General features: G+C 42.8%; 1 protein-coding gene across 5 annotated transcripts in view; it reads left to right on the top strand.

The window, feature by feature from the left end:
• Positions 1–16,239, top strand: part of SUGCT (succinyl-CoA:glutarate-CoA transferase) — a 1,132,767-nt gene that overhangs the window by 30,131 nt on the left and 1,086,397 nt on the right. For 4 of the 5 annotated variants that reach the window (XR_008844018.1, XM_056520499.1, XM_056520500.1 and 1 more), the window contains exon 1: positions 9,005–9,321. The exons of the other annotated variant lie outside the window; for it this stretch is intronic. Coding sequence is in view for 3 of the 4 variants with exons in the window: in XM_056520499.1 (XP_056376474.1) it covers positions 9,183–9,321 (139 nt within the window). In the remaining variant the exon portion in view is untranslated. Of the gene's footprint in view, positions 1–9,004; positions 9,322–16,239 lie in introns of those variants that run through there. 5 annotated transcript variants of the gene reach the window in all.

Here is a 16,239-nt window from a genome sequence, read left to right on the forward strand (position 1 = left end):
ATTGATCCCGGCACCTGAGGGGTTAATGGCGGACGCCCGCGAGATCGCGGGCGTCGGCCATTGCCGGCGGGTCCCTGGCTGCGATTAGCAGCCGGGATCAGCCGCGCATGACACGGGCATCGCTCTGATGCCCGCGGTTATGCTTAGGATGTAAATGTACGTCCTGGTGCGTTAAGTACCACCTCACCAGGACGTACATTTACGTCCTGCGTCCTTAAGGGGTTAAGGACCCGGGCTTTTTTTCTTTTTTCATTTTCAATTTTTCCTCCTTAACTTTAAAAAATCATAACTCTTAAAAATTTTCACCTAAAATTCTATATGATGGCTTATTTTTTGCTTCACTAATTCTACTTTGTATTGACATTAGTCATTTTACCCAAAAATCTACGGTGAAACGGGGAAAAAAATCAATGTGCGACAAAATTGATGAAAAAACACTATTTTGTACGTTTTGGGGGCTTCTGTTTTTACGCAGTACATTTTTAAGCAAAAATGATACCTTATCTTTATTCTGTAGGTCCATACAGTTAAAATGATACCCTACTTATATAGGTTTGATTTTGTATCACTTCAGAAAAAAATCATGAATACATGCAGGAAAATGTATACGTTTAAAATGGTAATCTTCTGACCCCTATAACTTTTTTATCTTTCTGTGTTCAGGGCGCTATGAGGGCTCATTTCTTGCGCTGCCATCTGAAGTTTTTATCAGTACCATTTTTGTTCTGATCAGACTTTTTGATCACTTTTTATTCACTTTTTTGTGGTATAAAAAGTGATCAAAAATGCGCTATTTTTGACTTTGGAATTTTTTGCGCGTACGCCATTGAACGAGCGGTTTAAAAAGCAGTATATTTTTTATAATTCGGACATTTCCACACGCGGCGATACGACATATGTTTATTTTTATTATTATTTACATAATGTTTTTTTTATTCTTGGAAATGCCGGGTGATTCAAACTTTTATTAGGGGAAGGGATAATTGAAAGGGTTAATGATTTTTTTTTTTTTACACTTTTCTTATGCCATATTATAGCTCCTATAGGGGGCTATAACACTGCATTAACTGATCTTTTACACTGATTGATCCATCTCCATAGGAATGGATCAATCAGTGTTTTTTGGCGATTGAATGCTCAAGCCTGGATCTCAGGCTTGAAGCATTCATACGGCTATCGGACAGCACAGGAGAAGGTAAGTAGACCTCCTCCTGTGCTACAGCTGTTCGGGATGCCGCAATGCCGAACAGCTCCCTGAGCTAACCGGCAACTTTCACTTTCGTTTTTAGCCGCGATCAGTGCCACGCGCTATTATAGGCGGGTCTCGGCTTCACTATGATGCCGGGCCCGCCGTGATATGATGCGGGGTTACCGTGTGACCCCGCGTTATATCGCAGGACCGGGACCCAGGACGTACCCATACGTCCTGGGTCCTTAAGAGGTTAAACATTAATAACTCTGGGATGCTTTTACTTATCATTCTGATTCCGAGATTGTTTTTTCGTGACATATTCTACTTTAACATAGTGGTAATTTTTTGTGGTAAATTACATCCTTTCTTGGTGAAAAATTCCAAAATTTGATGAAGAAATTTAAAATTTTGCTTTTTTCTAACTTTGAAGCTCTCTGCTTGTAAGGAAAATGGATATTCCAACTAATTTTTATTTTTATTCACAAATACAATATGTTAACTTTATGTTTGCATCATAAAATTTATGAGTTTTTACTTTTGGAAGACACCAGAGGGCTTCAAAGTTCAGCAGCAATTTTCCAATTTTTCACAAAATTTTCAAACTCACTATTTTTCAGGGACCAGTTCAGGTTTGAAGTGGATTTGAAGGGTCTTCATATTAGAAATACCTAACAAATGACCCCATTATAAAAACTGCACCCCCCAAAGTATTCAACATGATATTCAGTAAGTGTATTTACCCTTTAGGTGTTTCACAGGAATAGCAGCAAAGTGAAGGAGAAAATTCAAAATCTTCATTTTTTAAACTCGCATGTTCTTGTAGACCAAATTTTTGAATTTTTGCAAGGGGTAAAAAGGAGAAAATTTTTACTTGTATTTGTAGCCCAATTTCTCTCGAGTAAGCACATACCTCATATGTCCATGTAAAGTGTTCGGCGGGCGCAGTAGAGGGTTCAGAAGGGAAGGAGCGACAAATGGTTTTTGGGGGGCATGTCACCTTTAGGAAGCCCCTATGGTGCCAGAACAGCAAAAAAAAAAAAAAAAACACATGACATACCATTTTGGAAACTAGACCCCTCGGGGAACATAACAAGGGGTAACATGAACCTTAATACCCCACAGGTGATTCACAACTTTTGCATATGTAAAAAAAAAAAAAATGCTTGGTTTCCCAAAAAATTTACATTTTTAAAAAGGGTAATAGCAGAAAATAACTCCCAAATAACTTTGGACTGCTTTTACCTGGCAAAGTGATTCAGAGATTGTTTTTTCGAGACATATTGTACTTTATACAGGGTGATCCATTTATATGGATACACCTTAATAAAATGGAAATGGTTGGTGATATTACCTTCCTGTTTGTGGCACATTAGTATATGTGAGGGGGGAAACTTTTCAAGATGGGTGGTGACCATGGCGGCCATTTTGAAGACGGCCATTTTAAATCCAACTTTAGTTTTTTCAACAGGAAGAGGGTCATGTGACACATCAAACTTATTGGGAATTTCACAAGAAAAACAATGATGTCCTTGGTTTGAACATAACTTTATTCTTTCATGAGTTATTTACAAGTTTCTGACCACTTATAAAATGTGTTCAATGTGCTGCCCATTGTGTTGGATTGTCAATGCAACCCTCTTCTCCAACTCTTCACACACTGATAGCAACACCGCAGGAGTCGGGCCCGGCCTCTAACAACGGCCAGGACCCGTGGCTAATAGCGCGCGGCATTGATTGCGGTGCTGCGCGCTATTAACCCTTTAGACGCGGCGTTCAAAGTTGAACGCCGCGTCTAAAGTGAAAGTATGCTGGTGAGCTCAGTGGGCTGTTTGGGATAGCCGCGGCGAAATCGCGGCATCCCGAACAGCTTACAGGACAGCGGGAGGGTCCCTTCCTGCCTCCTCGCTGTCCGATCGCTGAATGACTGCTCAGTGCCTGAGATCCAGGCATGAGCAGTCAAGCAGCAGAATTATCGATCACTGGTTTCCTATGAGAAACCAGTGATCAATGTAATAGATCAGTGTGTGCAGTGTTATAGATCCCTATGGGAGCTATAACACTGCAAAAGAAAAGTGAATAAAGATCATTTAACCCCTTCCCTATTAAAAGTGTGAATCACCCCCCTTTTCCCATAAAAAAAAAACACAGTGTAAAAAAAAATAAACATATATGGTATAGCCGCGTGCGGAAATGTCCGAATTCTAAAAATATATCATTAATTAAACCGCACGGTCAATGGCGTACACGCAAAAAAAATCCAGATCAATAAGTCCTATCAATGCAAAAATGGTACCGCTAAAAACTTCAGATCACGGTGCAAAAAATGAGCCCTCATACTCGCCCCATATGCGCAAAAATAAAAAAGTTATAGGGGTCAGAAGATGACAATTTTAAACGTATACATTTTCCTGCATGTAGTTATGATTTTTTCCAGAAGTACGACAAAATCAAACCGATATAAGTAGGGTATCATTTTAATCGTATGGACCTACAGAATAAAGTTAAGGTGTCATTTTTACCGAAAAATGTACTACCTAAAAACGGAAGCCCCCAAAAGTTACAAAACAGCGGGGTTTTTTTCAACTTTGTCTCACAATGATTTTTTTCCCGTTTCGCCATAGATGTTTGGGCAAAATGACTGACGTCATTACAAAGTAGAATTGGTGGCGCAAAAAATAAGCCATCATATGGATTTTTAGGTACAAAATTGAAAGAGTTATGATATTTTAAAGGCAAGGAGGAAAAAACTAAAATGCAAAAAGGGAAAAACCCTCGATCCTTAAGGGGTTAAAGGCTCATACGTTTTCCATAGACTTCAATGTTAAATTTACTGTATGCGTTGTTTTTTCTTCCGTTCTTTTGACGGGAGAAAAAATACTGCATGCATTGTCTTTCCTCCCGTAAAAAAAATTAAACGGAAATGAGCGCAGATGGGTGCAAACGGATGTAAAAGGATTGTAAAAAAAAAAATCACATTGACATCAATAGGATAATTTTACAACTGTTTGTAATCCGTTTACAAGCAGCAACAACAGAACCAAAGTAGGGAAAAAAAATGGGGACAGACGGCCGTGTGAATGCACCCTTAGCCGTGAGCAGCACAGGAGCTTGGAATCTCCTATTGATTTCAATGGGAGCTTCAACACTGATCCTTGCTGAAAAGACATGTCACTTGTTTCCAGTGTGTTTTCCCTGCTCCCATTGAAGTCAATTCGAGTGGGGTTTTTGGCAGTGACACCATGTTGTTGGTCTAATAGAAAGCACTTTATGCTCGTGTGATTGTACTGTGGTGGATTACTGTGTAATAATATAGATAGTTATAACATAGATCAGTATGAGTAAGGCCTCTGTGTAGGCTGAAATGCGTCACTTCTGTCTGTCCGTACCTGTGTATGCACATGACGAAGGAATAAACTTGAAGATTTTACTACACGTATCTCTGGCTGGACATTAACTTTTCTTCTGCCTGATTACTTACGGTGAAGTCCGCACTGGTCCGGACCGAGTTTAGCTGCTAATTGGGTGAGCTGGATGAACATATATACTTTGTATTGTAGTGGATTGATATATACTACTAACATATAAATATTGATATTAAAATGCCTATTTTTCCTATACTGCATACCAAAGTCTTCGCTGAACTAAACTGCTCCTCCCTCCTCCTCCTGAAATACTCCTTCCCTCCCTCCATCAAGCGAAGATGGAGATAAAAAGTATGCAGAAGGAGATTTAACCAATAAAATGCTTTTAACTAAACTTTTAACCTGTTAAGGACATAGGGCGTACCTGTACGCCCTACGCCCGGTGTTTAAAACGGGGTCACACCGGGTCGGTCCCGGCTGCTATTCATAGCCGGGACCCTGGGCTAACAGCGTGCGGCACAGACCGTAGTGCCGCGCGCTATTGACCCTTCAGACGCGGCAATCAAAGTCGACCGCTGCATCTGAACGTGAAAGTAAACACTTCCCGGCAGCTCAGTCGGGCTGATCGGGACATCGCGATAAAATCTTGATGTCCCGATCAGCTAGGACGCGAGCGGAGACCCCCCTACCTTGCTCCGTCGCGTCCGATCTGGGTTTGATTGCTCCAAGCCTGAGCTACAGGCTTGAGCAATCGAGCCCCTATCTCGCTGATCCATGCAAAGCTATGGCTTTGCAGGGATCAGCATAAGAGATCAGTGTGTGCAGTGCTATAGGTACCTATGGGAGCTATAGCACTGCAAAAAAAAAGTGAAAAAAAAAAGTTAACAAAAGGTCATTTAAAGGGTACCTCTCATCAAATAAACTTTTGATATATTTTAGATTAATGAATGTTGAATAACTTTCCAATAGCATGTTAATGAAAAATATGCTTCTTTCTATTGTATTTTTCCCGATCAGTCCTGTCAGCAAGCATTTCTGACTCATACTGGAGTCCTAAACACTCAGAGCTGCCAGCCTGCTTTGTTCACGGCCAAACAGGCTGTGAACAAAGCAGGCTGGCAGCTCTGAGTGTTCTCCTTTGTGAACAAAGCTGACTGGCAGCTCGTAGTGTTTAGGACTCCAGCATGAGTCTGCAATGCTTGCTGCCAGGACTGGTAGGGAGACCCCTAGTGGTCATTTCTTCAAAGTGGAAAATTAAATAGAAAGAAGCATATTTTTTTAATAACATGCAATTGTAAAGTTATTCTGCATACATTAATCTATAATACATCAAAAGTTTTTTTGATGAGAGGTACCCTTTAAAGGGGTACTCTGGCGCTTTGGATAGGGGATAAGATGCCTGATCGCGGGGGACCCCCGTGATCTTGCATGCAGCACCCCAGTTAAAATCAGTCCCCGGAGCATGTTCGCTCCCGGTCTGATTACCGGCGACCACGGGGCCGGCGGCGTGTGATGTCACGCCTCCGCCCCTCAATGCAAGCCTATGGGAGGGGGCGTGACAGCGGGGACCTCCTGCGATCAGGCATCTTATCCCCTATGCTTTGGATAGGGGATAAGATGTCTAAGCGCCGGAGTACCCCTTCAACCCCTTCCCTAATAAAAGTTTGAATCACCCCCCAAAAAACTGTGTAAATAAAAATAAACATATGTGGTATCGCAGCGTGTGGAAATGTCTGAACTACAAAAATATATTGTTAATTAAATCGCACGATGAATGGCGTACGCGCAAAAAAATTCCAAAGTCCAAAATAGCATATTTTTGTTCACTTTTTATATGATGAAAAAATGAATAAAAAGCAATCAAAAAGTCCGATCAATACAAAATTGGTAGTGATAAAAACTTCAGAACACGGCGCAAAAAAGGAGTCCTCATACCGGCCCATATGCAGAAAAATAAAAAAGTTATAGGGGTTAGAACATGAGAATTTTTAACATATACACTTTCCTGCATGTAGTTATGATTTTTTTCCGAAGTACAACAATATCCAACCTATATAAGTGGGGTATCATTTTAACCGCATAATTTTTACCGAAAAATGCACTGCGTAGAAACGGAAGCCCCCAAAAGTTGCTAAATTAAATTTTTTCTTCAATTTTGTCGCACAATGAATTTTTTTCCCGTTTTGCCGTGGATTTTTGGGTAAAATGACTAATGTCACTGCAAAGTAGAATTGGTGGTGCAAAAAATAAGCCATCATATGGAATTTTATGTGCAAAATTGAAAGCGTTATGATTTTTAGAAGGTGATGAGGAAAAAATTAAAATGCAAAAATGGAAAAACCCTGCGTCCTTAAGGGGTTAATATATTGTTCCTTATGTCATTAGAAGACACTTTGCTATTTACTTGCTGTTAAAATTCTCAACCTTTATATGTTTTTAATGTGTTTGAAAAAACTGCCACTAGGTGGCTCTGTACTGTTCCCAGTTTATTTGGTCTCCACCCGGAATTGCAGAAGTCCAAACTCAGGAAGTGCGTGCGGGGCATGGTGAAGCACAACTACGGTTTTTAACCCCTTAAGGACCAAGGACGTACCGGTACGTCCTTGGTCCTGCTCCCGTGATATAACGCGGGATTACACGGTAACCCCGCATCATATCACGGCGGGCCCGGCGTCATAGGGAAGCCGGGACCCGCCGCTAATAACGCGCAGCGCCACGCGCTATTAACCCTTTAGCCGCACACTCAGAGCTGAGCCACACGGCTAAAAGTGAAAGTAAAAACTGCCGGTTAGCTCAGTGGGCTGTTCGGGATAGCCGCGGCGAAATCGCGGCATCCCGAACAGCTTACAGGACAGCGGGAGGGTCCCTACCTGCCTCCTCGCTGTCCGATCGCCGAATGACTGCTCAGTGCCTGAGATCCAGGCATGAGCAGTCAAGCGGCAGAATCATCGATCACTGGTTTCCTATGAGAAACCAGTGATCAATGATAAAGATCAGTGTGTGCAGTGTTATAGGTCCCTATGGGAGCTAAAACACTGCAAAAAAAAAAAGTGAATGAATATCATTTAACCCCTCCCCTATTAAAAGTTTGAATCACCCCCCTTTTCCCATAAAAAAAAAAAAAACACAGTGTAAATAAAAATAAACATATATGGTATCACCGCGTGTGGAAATGTCCGAATTATAAAAATATATTGTTAATTTAACAGCTCGGTCAATGGCGTGCGCGCAAAAAAATTCAAAATTCCAAAATAGTGCATTTTTGGTCACTTTTTATATCATTTAAAAATGAATAAAAAGAGATCAATAAGTCCTATCAATGCAAAAATGGTACCGTTAAAAACTTCAGATCACGGCGCAAAAAATGAGCCCTCATACCGCCCCATACACGGAAAAATAAAAAAGTTATAGGGGTCAGAAGATGACAATTTTAAACGTATTAATTTTCCTGCATGTAGTTATGATTTTTTCCAGAAGTACGACAAAATCAAACCTATATATATAAGTAGGGTATCATTCTAATCTCATGGACCTACAGAATAAAGATAAGGTGTCATTTTTACCGAAAAATGTACTATGTAGAAACGGAAGCCCCCCAAAGTTACAAAACAGCGTTTTTTTTTCAATTTTGTCGCACAATGATTTTTTTTTCCATTTCACCGTAGATTTTTTGGCAAAATGACTAATGTCACTGCAAAGTAGAATTGGTGGCGCAAAAAATAAGCCATCATATGGATTTTTAGGTGCAAAATTGAAAGTTATGATTTTTTAAAGGCAAGGAGCAAAAAACGAAAATGCAAAAACGGAAAAACCCCCGATCCTTAAGGAGTTAATGGAACGTCAATGCATACGGTTTTCAATACAGTTCCATACGGTTTTCACATTGAAAACGTATACGGGAACTGTATTGCAAAAATGTGGTGTGAATGCACCCTTACAGACTTCATCTCAAGTGAAATGTCTTATTTTTTGAACATTTGCGCATTATTTTTGCACCTTTTTTAAAAATGCGCAAAAATAATGCGCAAATGTTCAAAAAATAAGATATTTCACCTGAGATTAAGTCTGTAAGGGTGCATTCACACCACATAAATAAATCTTGTCCACTGCATAGTAAAGAATAAAGCCCTGCATTTCACGGTCACTTTTGCCAAAGTTGTCTATTTTGAACAACACTAGTAAACATGGGGGATAAACCGCCAATAAAAAAATAAAAAAAAGCGCATGAGAAAAAAATCAACAGCAGTTTCTAGTGACATGTTCTTCAGATAATAAAAAGTCCTATGTAATCCCAGCCTATGGTTGCAATACCAACACTACAGTGTCACAACATTACTCCGGTCTGAGATGGGGCGAAATGCTAGTCACAGGATACAGGGCACGTCCTATATCCGCCATGTTATACTATATACACTGTTCACACCACAGAAATATACCACACGACATATAAGTCACCCCCACCCCCAGCCGACCATGGAGTCCCAGCCCATTATACAATAACTAGGCGCACGGGGTTTTCCGCCCCCCGGCCCTCCTCCTCGCAGGTCCTCCCACCGCACTCCCCGGACACCGACTCCTACTTGTCCCGCACACAGTCACGGTGATCCGTCCCTGTCAGAAGCCTCATCATGCGCCCAGCAGTGCGCCTTATGGAGGCCGTGAGGAGGAGCAACATGGGGGTGAGGGCGCAACGAGGAGCCTCCCTGTTCACCTCCTACTTCTCTCAGCAGCCTGTGTGCACCCAGTGGAGGGGGCACTGCCAGAAAGGTACCCTGCACCTGGGCACCTCCATATACATACACTTAGTTACTTTAGTTACTTTGTATTAGAATGTTTCCCAACGTGAGTGCCTCCAGCTGTTGCAAAACTTTAACTCCCAGCATGCCCGGACAGCCTTTGGCTGTCCGGGCATGCTGGGAGTTATAGTTTTGCAACAGCTGGAGGAACCCTCGTTGGAAAACACTATTCTATAAAGAGGAAGACCAGCTCTCTATCAACCTTTCAATAAACAATATACTAGTTTTTACTATTATTAGGAAATAGATAAGTCTCTGTTCACCTACGACTTTTTGCTGGCATTTAGTGTATAATCCAGGAGAAGCATTTAACTACTTCTTGCCATATGATTATTTCAAATTTTTTTTTTTTGTGTGTGAGCCTGTGAACAAAATGTGCCACTAAATGTCACAGCCTTCCTCAGAAAGCAAAAGTGACATGTGAACAGAGCCTTAGGCTAAATGTAGCTGCACGTTCACTTCCTGCAGGAACATTGGACTTTGTCTCACCAAAGTTCTAAGCAGACACGTGCAGTTGTTTGCCTAAACACCATGGCCCTCATTTACTATTCTAAACCCGCCTTGTTTTGTCGGGGTTTTTTGGCGCATCTTTTTCTGCGACATGTCGCAGACATCGTGCGACACGATGCAACATTTTTCCCGACGGACCCGATGTGGATTCTCCCAAACCCGAAAAAGGGGCGTAACCCGACATTTCTGAGCTTTCCCACGTATTTATAAAGGTTTCCAACCCGAATTTGTGGAATTGTTGTGGATTTTTTCTCGGCAACTCAGAGGTAGAGATGAGCGAACTTACAGTAAATTCGAGTCGTCACGAACTTCTCGGCTCGGCAGTTGATGACTTTTCCTGCATAAATTAGTTCAGCTTTCCGGTGCTCCGGTGGGCTGGAAAAGGTGGATACAGTCCTAGGAGACTCTTTCCTGGGAATGTATCCACCTTTTCCAGCCCACCGGAGCACCTGAAAGCTGAACTAATTTACGCAGGAAAAGTCATCAACTGCCGAGCCGAGAAGTTCGTGACGAATCGATTTTACTGTAAGTTTGCTCATCTCTACTCAGAGGAGTTGGAAACCAAAACCAACAAAAACCACGTGCGACAAACAGGATGCGACATAATAATAAATACCAGGGGAAAAAAGCAGTCGGGTAAGAAAGCAACATAGACTTACAACCCGATTTTCTAAGTAAATGAGGGCCTATGTCCGCCATAAGTGTATTAAAGGAGAAGTATCATGGGAGAAAAGTTTTAGATCACAGGGTCCGACTGCTGTCGCCCACCCCCCCAACAACCCCAACCCCACCCACTGCGATCTCCTGTATGGGACCCAGCTCTCCCTGGGAATGCAGCATCACAATTCCCTCACCAAGCGGCAGCCGACACCCCCTTCCATATATCTATTTGAGAGCTGAAGATAGCCAAACGGCTCTCCCATAGAGACATATGGAGGGGATGTGTCGGCCCGCTTCATGCAGGGAGTCCAACCCCCCGCGATCTAAAACTTAACCCCTATCCTGCAGATTGAGGATACGCTTATTTTTTTTCATGATATACAGTCATGGACGTAAATGTTGGCACCCCTGAAATGAAGTATTTCTCACAGAAAAGGATTGCAGTAACACATGTTTTGCTATACACATGTTTCTTCCCTTTGTGTGTATTGGAACTAAACCAAAAAAGGGAGGAAAAAAAAGAAAATTGGACATAATGTCACACCAAACTCCAAAAACGGGCTGGACTAAATTATTGGCACCCTTAACCTCTTAAGCACCAATGATGTTGTGGAACGTCATGGCACCCTGGGCTTTAAGGACCAATGACGTTCCACAACGTCATGGCCTTTTCCGGTCTGTGCCGCTCGCCGGGCAGAGATCGGAACCGGGTGCCTGCTGAAATCCTTCAGCAGGCATCCAGGGCAAACGCCGAGGGGGGCCATGTAGGCCCCCCATGTCGGCGATCGGCGCAAATCGCAAGGGAAATCGCCCTTGCGATCTGCGGCGATACCAGGCTGATCGGGTCTCTGGTAATTTTGCATGATCCCGGTTGTCACAGACAGCCAGGACCATGCTGAAGACTAGGAGCGAGGTGGCAAGCCTGCCACCTCCTCCGATCCCCTGCGATCTGTCGGTTAACTAACCGACCAATCGCAGGAGGGGGGGCGGTTACTTCCTCCCGCCCTGCCTGGCCCCTTGAAGTCCGGAGAGGACGGGAGGAACATCGGAGGACGCGGCGGGGGACGGGGGAGTGCTGGGGACCGGCCCCGGTACTTACCTCGTCCCTGAAGACCCGGATCCAGACGGCGGCAGCGGCGACAGGTGAGTTGATCTTCAGCCGCGGTCGGGCCCTTTACAGCAATGCACGTCGCCGTAAAGCAACATGCATTGCTGTATTGGGACCCCGTATACTACAACTCCCAGCATGCCCAGACAGCCCTTGGCGTCTGGACATGCTGGGAGTTGTAGTTTTGCAACATCTGGAGGTCCACAGTTTGGAGACCACTGTGCCCTTCCAGATGTTGCAAAACTACACATCCTCAGCATGCCCTTACTGTCCTGGCATGCTGGGAGTTGTAGTTCTGTAACATCTGGAAGGGCACAGATTGGGAACCACTGTATTAGTGGTCTGCAAACTGTAGTCCTCCAGATGTTGCAAAACTACAACTCCAAGCATGCTGGGAGTTGTAGTTCGGCAACATCTGGCTCTAAAGATGTTGCCGAACTACTACTCCCAGCATGCCTGAGAATGTTTGGGAGTTGTGGTTTTGCAACATCTGGAGGCACACTGGTTGGGAAACATTGTCTGTTTCCTAACTCAGTGTTTCCCAACCCGTGTGCCTCCAGCTGTTGCAAAACTAGAACTACCAGCATGCACTGATGGACTGTGCATGCTGGGAGTTGTGGTTTTGCAACAGCTGGAGGTCCCCCCCCCTGTGATTGTACAGGGTACATTCACATGGGCAGGGGGCTTACAGTGAATATCAGGCTGCAAGTTTGCGATGCAGCAAATTTTGCACGGCAGCTAAAACTCGCTGTAATCCCCCGCCCATGTGACTGTACCCTAAAAACACTACACTACACTACCACAAAATAAAATAAAAAGTAAAAAAACACTACATATACACACAGCCCCCCCTCCTCAATAAAAATGAAAGCGTCTGATACGCCACTGTTTCCAAAATGGAGCCTCCAGCTGTTGCAAAACAACAACTCCCAGTATTGCCGGACAGCCGTTGACAGTCCAGGCATGCTGGGAGTTTTGCAACAGCTGGAGGCACCCTGTTTGGGAATCACTGGCGTAGAATACCCCTATGTCCACCCCTATGCAAATCCCTAATTCAGGCCTCAAATGCGCATGGCGCTCTCACTTTGGAGCCCTGTCGTATTTCAAGGCAACAGTTTAGGGACACATATGGGGTATCGCCGTACTCGGGAGAAATTGCCTAACAAATTTTGGGGGGCTTTTTCTCCTTTCACCCTGTGAAGTTGGGGTCTACACCAGCATGTTAGTGTAAAAGAAATCTTTTTTTTTTACACTAACATGCTGGTGTTGCCCCATACTTTTCATTTTGACAAGAGGTAAAAGGGAAAAATGCCCCCCAGAATTTGTAATGCAATTTTTCCCGACTACGGAGATACCCCATATGTGGGCGCAAAGTGCTCTGGGGGCGCACAACAAGGCCCAGAAGGGAGAGTGCGCCATGTACATTTGAGGTGATTTGCACAGGGCGGGCTGATTGTTACAGCGGTTTTGACAAATGCAAAAAAAACAAAACCCCACATGTGACCCCATTTCGGAAACTACACCCCTCACGGAATGTAATGAGGGGTGCAGTGAGAATTTACCCCCCACAGGTGTCTGACGGATCTTTGGAACAGTGGGCTGTGCAAATTAAAAATTTTGTACAGCCCACTGTTCCAAAGATCTGACAGACACCAGTGGGGGGTAAATGCTCACTGTACCCCTTGTTACGTTCCTCAAGGGGTCTAGTTTCCAAAATGGTATGCCATGTGGGGGTTATTTTGCTCTCCTGGCACCATAGGGGCTTCCTAAATGCGACATGCCCCCCGAGCAAAATTTGCTCTCAAAAAGCCAAATATGACTCCTTCTCTTCTGAGCATTGTAGTTCGCCCGTAGTGCGCTTCAGGTCAACTTATGGGATACCTCCATACTCAGAAGAGATGGGGTTAAAAATTTTGGGGGGTATTTTCTGCTATTAACCCTTGCAAAAATGTGAAATTTGGGGGGGAAACACACATTTTAGTGAAACATTTTTTTTTTTTTACGTATGCAAAAGTCGTGAAACCCCTGTGGGGTATTAAGGCTCACTTTATTCCTTGTTACGTTCCTCAAGGGGTCTAGTTTCCAAAATGGTATGCCATGTGGGTATTTTTTGCTGTCCTGGCACCATAGGGGCTTCCTAAATGCGACATGCCCCCGAGCAAAATTTGCTCTCAAAAAGCCTAATATGACTCCTTCTCTTCTGAGCATTGTAGTTCGCCCATAGTGCACTTCAGGTCAACTTATGGGGTACCTCCATACTCAGAAGAGATGGGGTTACAAATTTTGGGGGGTATTTTCTGCTATTAACCCTTGAATAAATGTGAAATTTGGGGGGAAACACACATTTTAGTGACATTTTTTAAACATTTTTTACATATGCAAAAGTCGTGAAACACCTGTGGGGTATTAAGGCTCACTTTATTCCTTGTTACGTTCCTCAAGGGGTCTAGTTTCCAAAATGGTATGCCATGTGGGTATTTTTTCCTGTTCTGGCACCATAGGGGCTTCCTAAATGCAACATGCCCCCCAAAAACCATTTCAGAAAAACGTACTCTCCAAAATCCCCTCGTCGCTCCTTCCCTTCTGAGCCCTCTACTGCGCCCGCCGAACAATTTACATAGACATATGAGGTATGTGCTTACTCGAGAGAAATTGGGCTACAAATATAAGTATACATTTTCTCCTTTTACCCCTTGTAAAAATTCAAAAATTGGGACTACAAGAACATGCAAGTGTAAAAAATGAAGATTGTGAATTTTCTCCTTCACTTTGCTGCTATTCCTGTGAAACACCTAAAGGGTTAAAATGCTGACTGAATGTCATTTTTAATACTTTGGGGGTTGCAGTTTTTATAATGGGGTCATTTATGGGGTATTTCTAAGATGAAGACCCTTCAAATCCACTTCAAACCTGAACTGGTCCCTGAAAAATTGTGATTTTGGAAATTTTGTGAAAAATTGGAAAATTGCTGCTGAACTTTGAAGCCCTCTGGTGTCTTCCAAAAGTAAAAACTCCAAAAGTGGACATATTGTATATGTGAATAAAAAAAAAAATTATTTGGAATATCCATTTTCCTTACAAGCAGAGAGCTTCAAAGTTCGAAAAATGCAAAATTTTCAATTTTTTCATCAAATTTTGGAATTTTTCGCCAAGAAATGATGCAAGTATCGACAAAATTTTACCAATAACATAAAGTAGAATATGTCACGAAAAAACAATCTCGGAATCAGAATGAAAGGTAAAAGCGTCTTAGAGTTATTAATGCTTAAAGTGACAGTGGTCAGATGTTCAAAAAACGCTCTGGTCCTAAGGTGTAAAATGGCCTGGTCCTTAAGGGGTTAAAGGGGTACTCCGGTGAAAAACTTTTTTTTTTTTTTTTTAAATCAACTGGTGCCAGAAAGTTAAACAGATTTGTAAATTAGATCATTGTGCAAGATTGTAGATGTGCACCATGTCTGTCTTCTACCTGAATTCAGATTTGTAAATTACTTCTATTAAAAAATCTTAATCCTTCCTGTACTTATTAGCTGCTGAATGCTACAGTGGAAATTCTTTTCCGTTTGAAACACAGAGCTGTCTGCTGACATCATGAGCACAGTGCTCTCTACTGACATCTCTGTCCATTTTAGGAACTGTCCAGAGTAAAAGGAAATCCCCATAGCAAACATATGCTGTTCTGGACAGTTCCTAAAATGGACAGAGATGTCAGCAGAGAGCACTGTGCTCGTGATGTCAGCAGACAGCTCTGTGTTTCAAAAAGAAAAGAATTCCTGCCGTAGTATGCAGCAGCTAATAAGTACAGGAAGGATTAAGATTTTTTAATAGAAGTAATTTACAAATCTGTTTAACTTTCTGGCACCAGTTGATTTAAAAAAAAGTTTTTCACTGGAGTACCCCTTTAACTTAATATTTGGCTGCACACCCTTTTCGAAAAAAATTACTGAAATCAGTGGCTTCTTATAATCATCAATAAGCTTCCTACACCTCTCAGCCGGAATGTTGGACCACTCTTCCTTTGCAAACTGCTCCAGGTCTCTCTTATTGGAAGGGCGCCTTTTCCCAACAGCAATTTTAAGATCTCTCCACAGGTGTTCAATGGGATTTAGATCTGGACTCATTGCTGGCCACTTCAGAACTCTCCAGCGCTTTGTTGCCATCCATTTCTGGGTGTTTTTTGACATATGTTTGGGGTCATTGTCCTGCTGGAAGACCCAAGATCTCGGACGCAAACCCAGCTTTGTGACACTGGGCTGTACAGTGCGACCCAAAATCCATTGGTATTCCTCAGATTTCATGATGCCTTGCACACATTCAAGGCACCCAGTGCCAGAGGCAGCAAAACAACCCTAAAACATCATTGAACCTCCACCATATTTCACTGTAGGTACTCTGTTCTTTTCTTTGTAGGCCTCATTCTGTTTTCGGTAAACAGTAGAATGATTTGCTTTACCAAAAAGCTCTATCTTGGTCTCATCTGTCCACAAGACGTTTTCCCAGAAGGATTTTGGCTTACTCAAGTTCATTTTGGCAAAATGTAGTCTTGCTCTTTTATGTTTCTGTGTCAGCAGTGGGGTCCTCCTGGGTCTCCTGCCATAGCGTTTCATTTCATTT

This window comes from Hyla sarda, chromosome 5 (genome assembly GCF_029499605.1).
Source record: "Hyla sarda isolate aHylSar1 chromosome 5, aHylSar1.hap1, whole genome shotgun sequence".
NCBI classification, from domain to species: Eukaryota; Metazoa; Chordata; class Amphibia; order Anura; family Hylidae; genus Hyla; species Hyla sarda.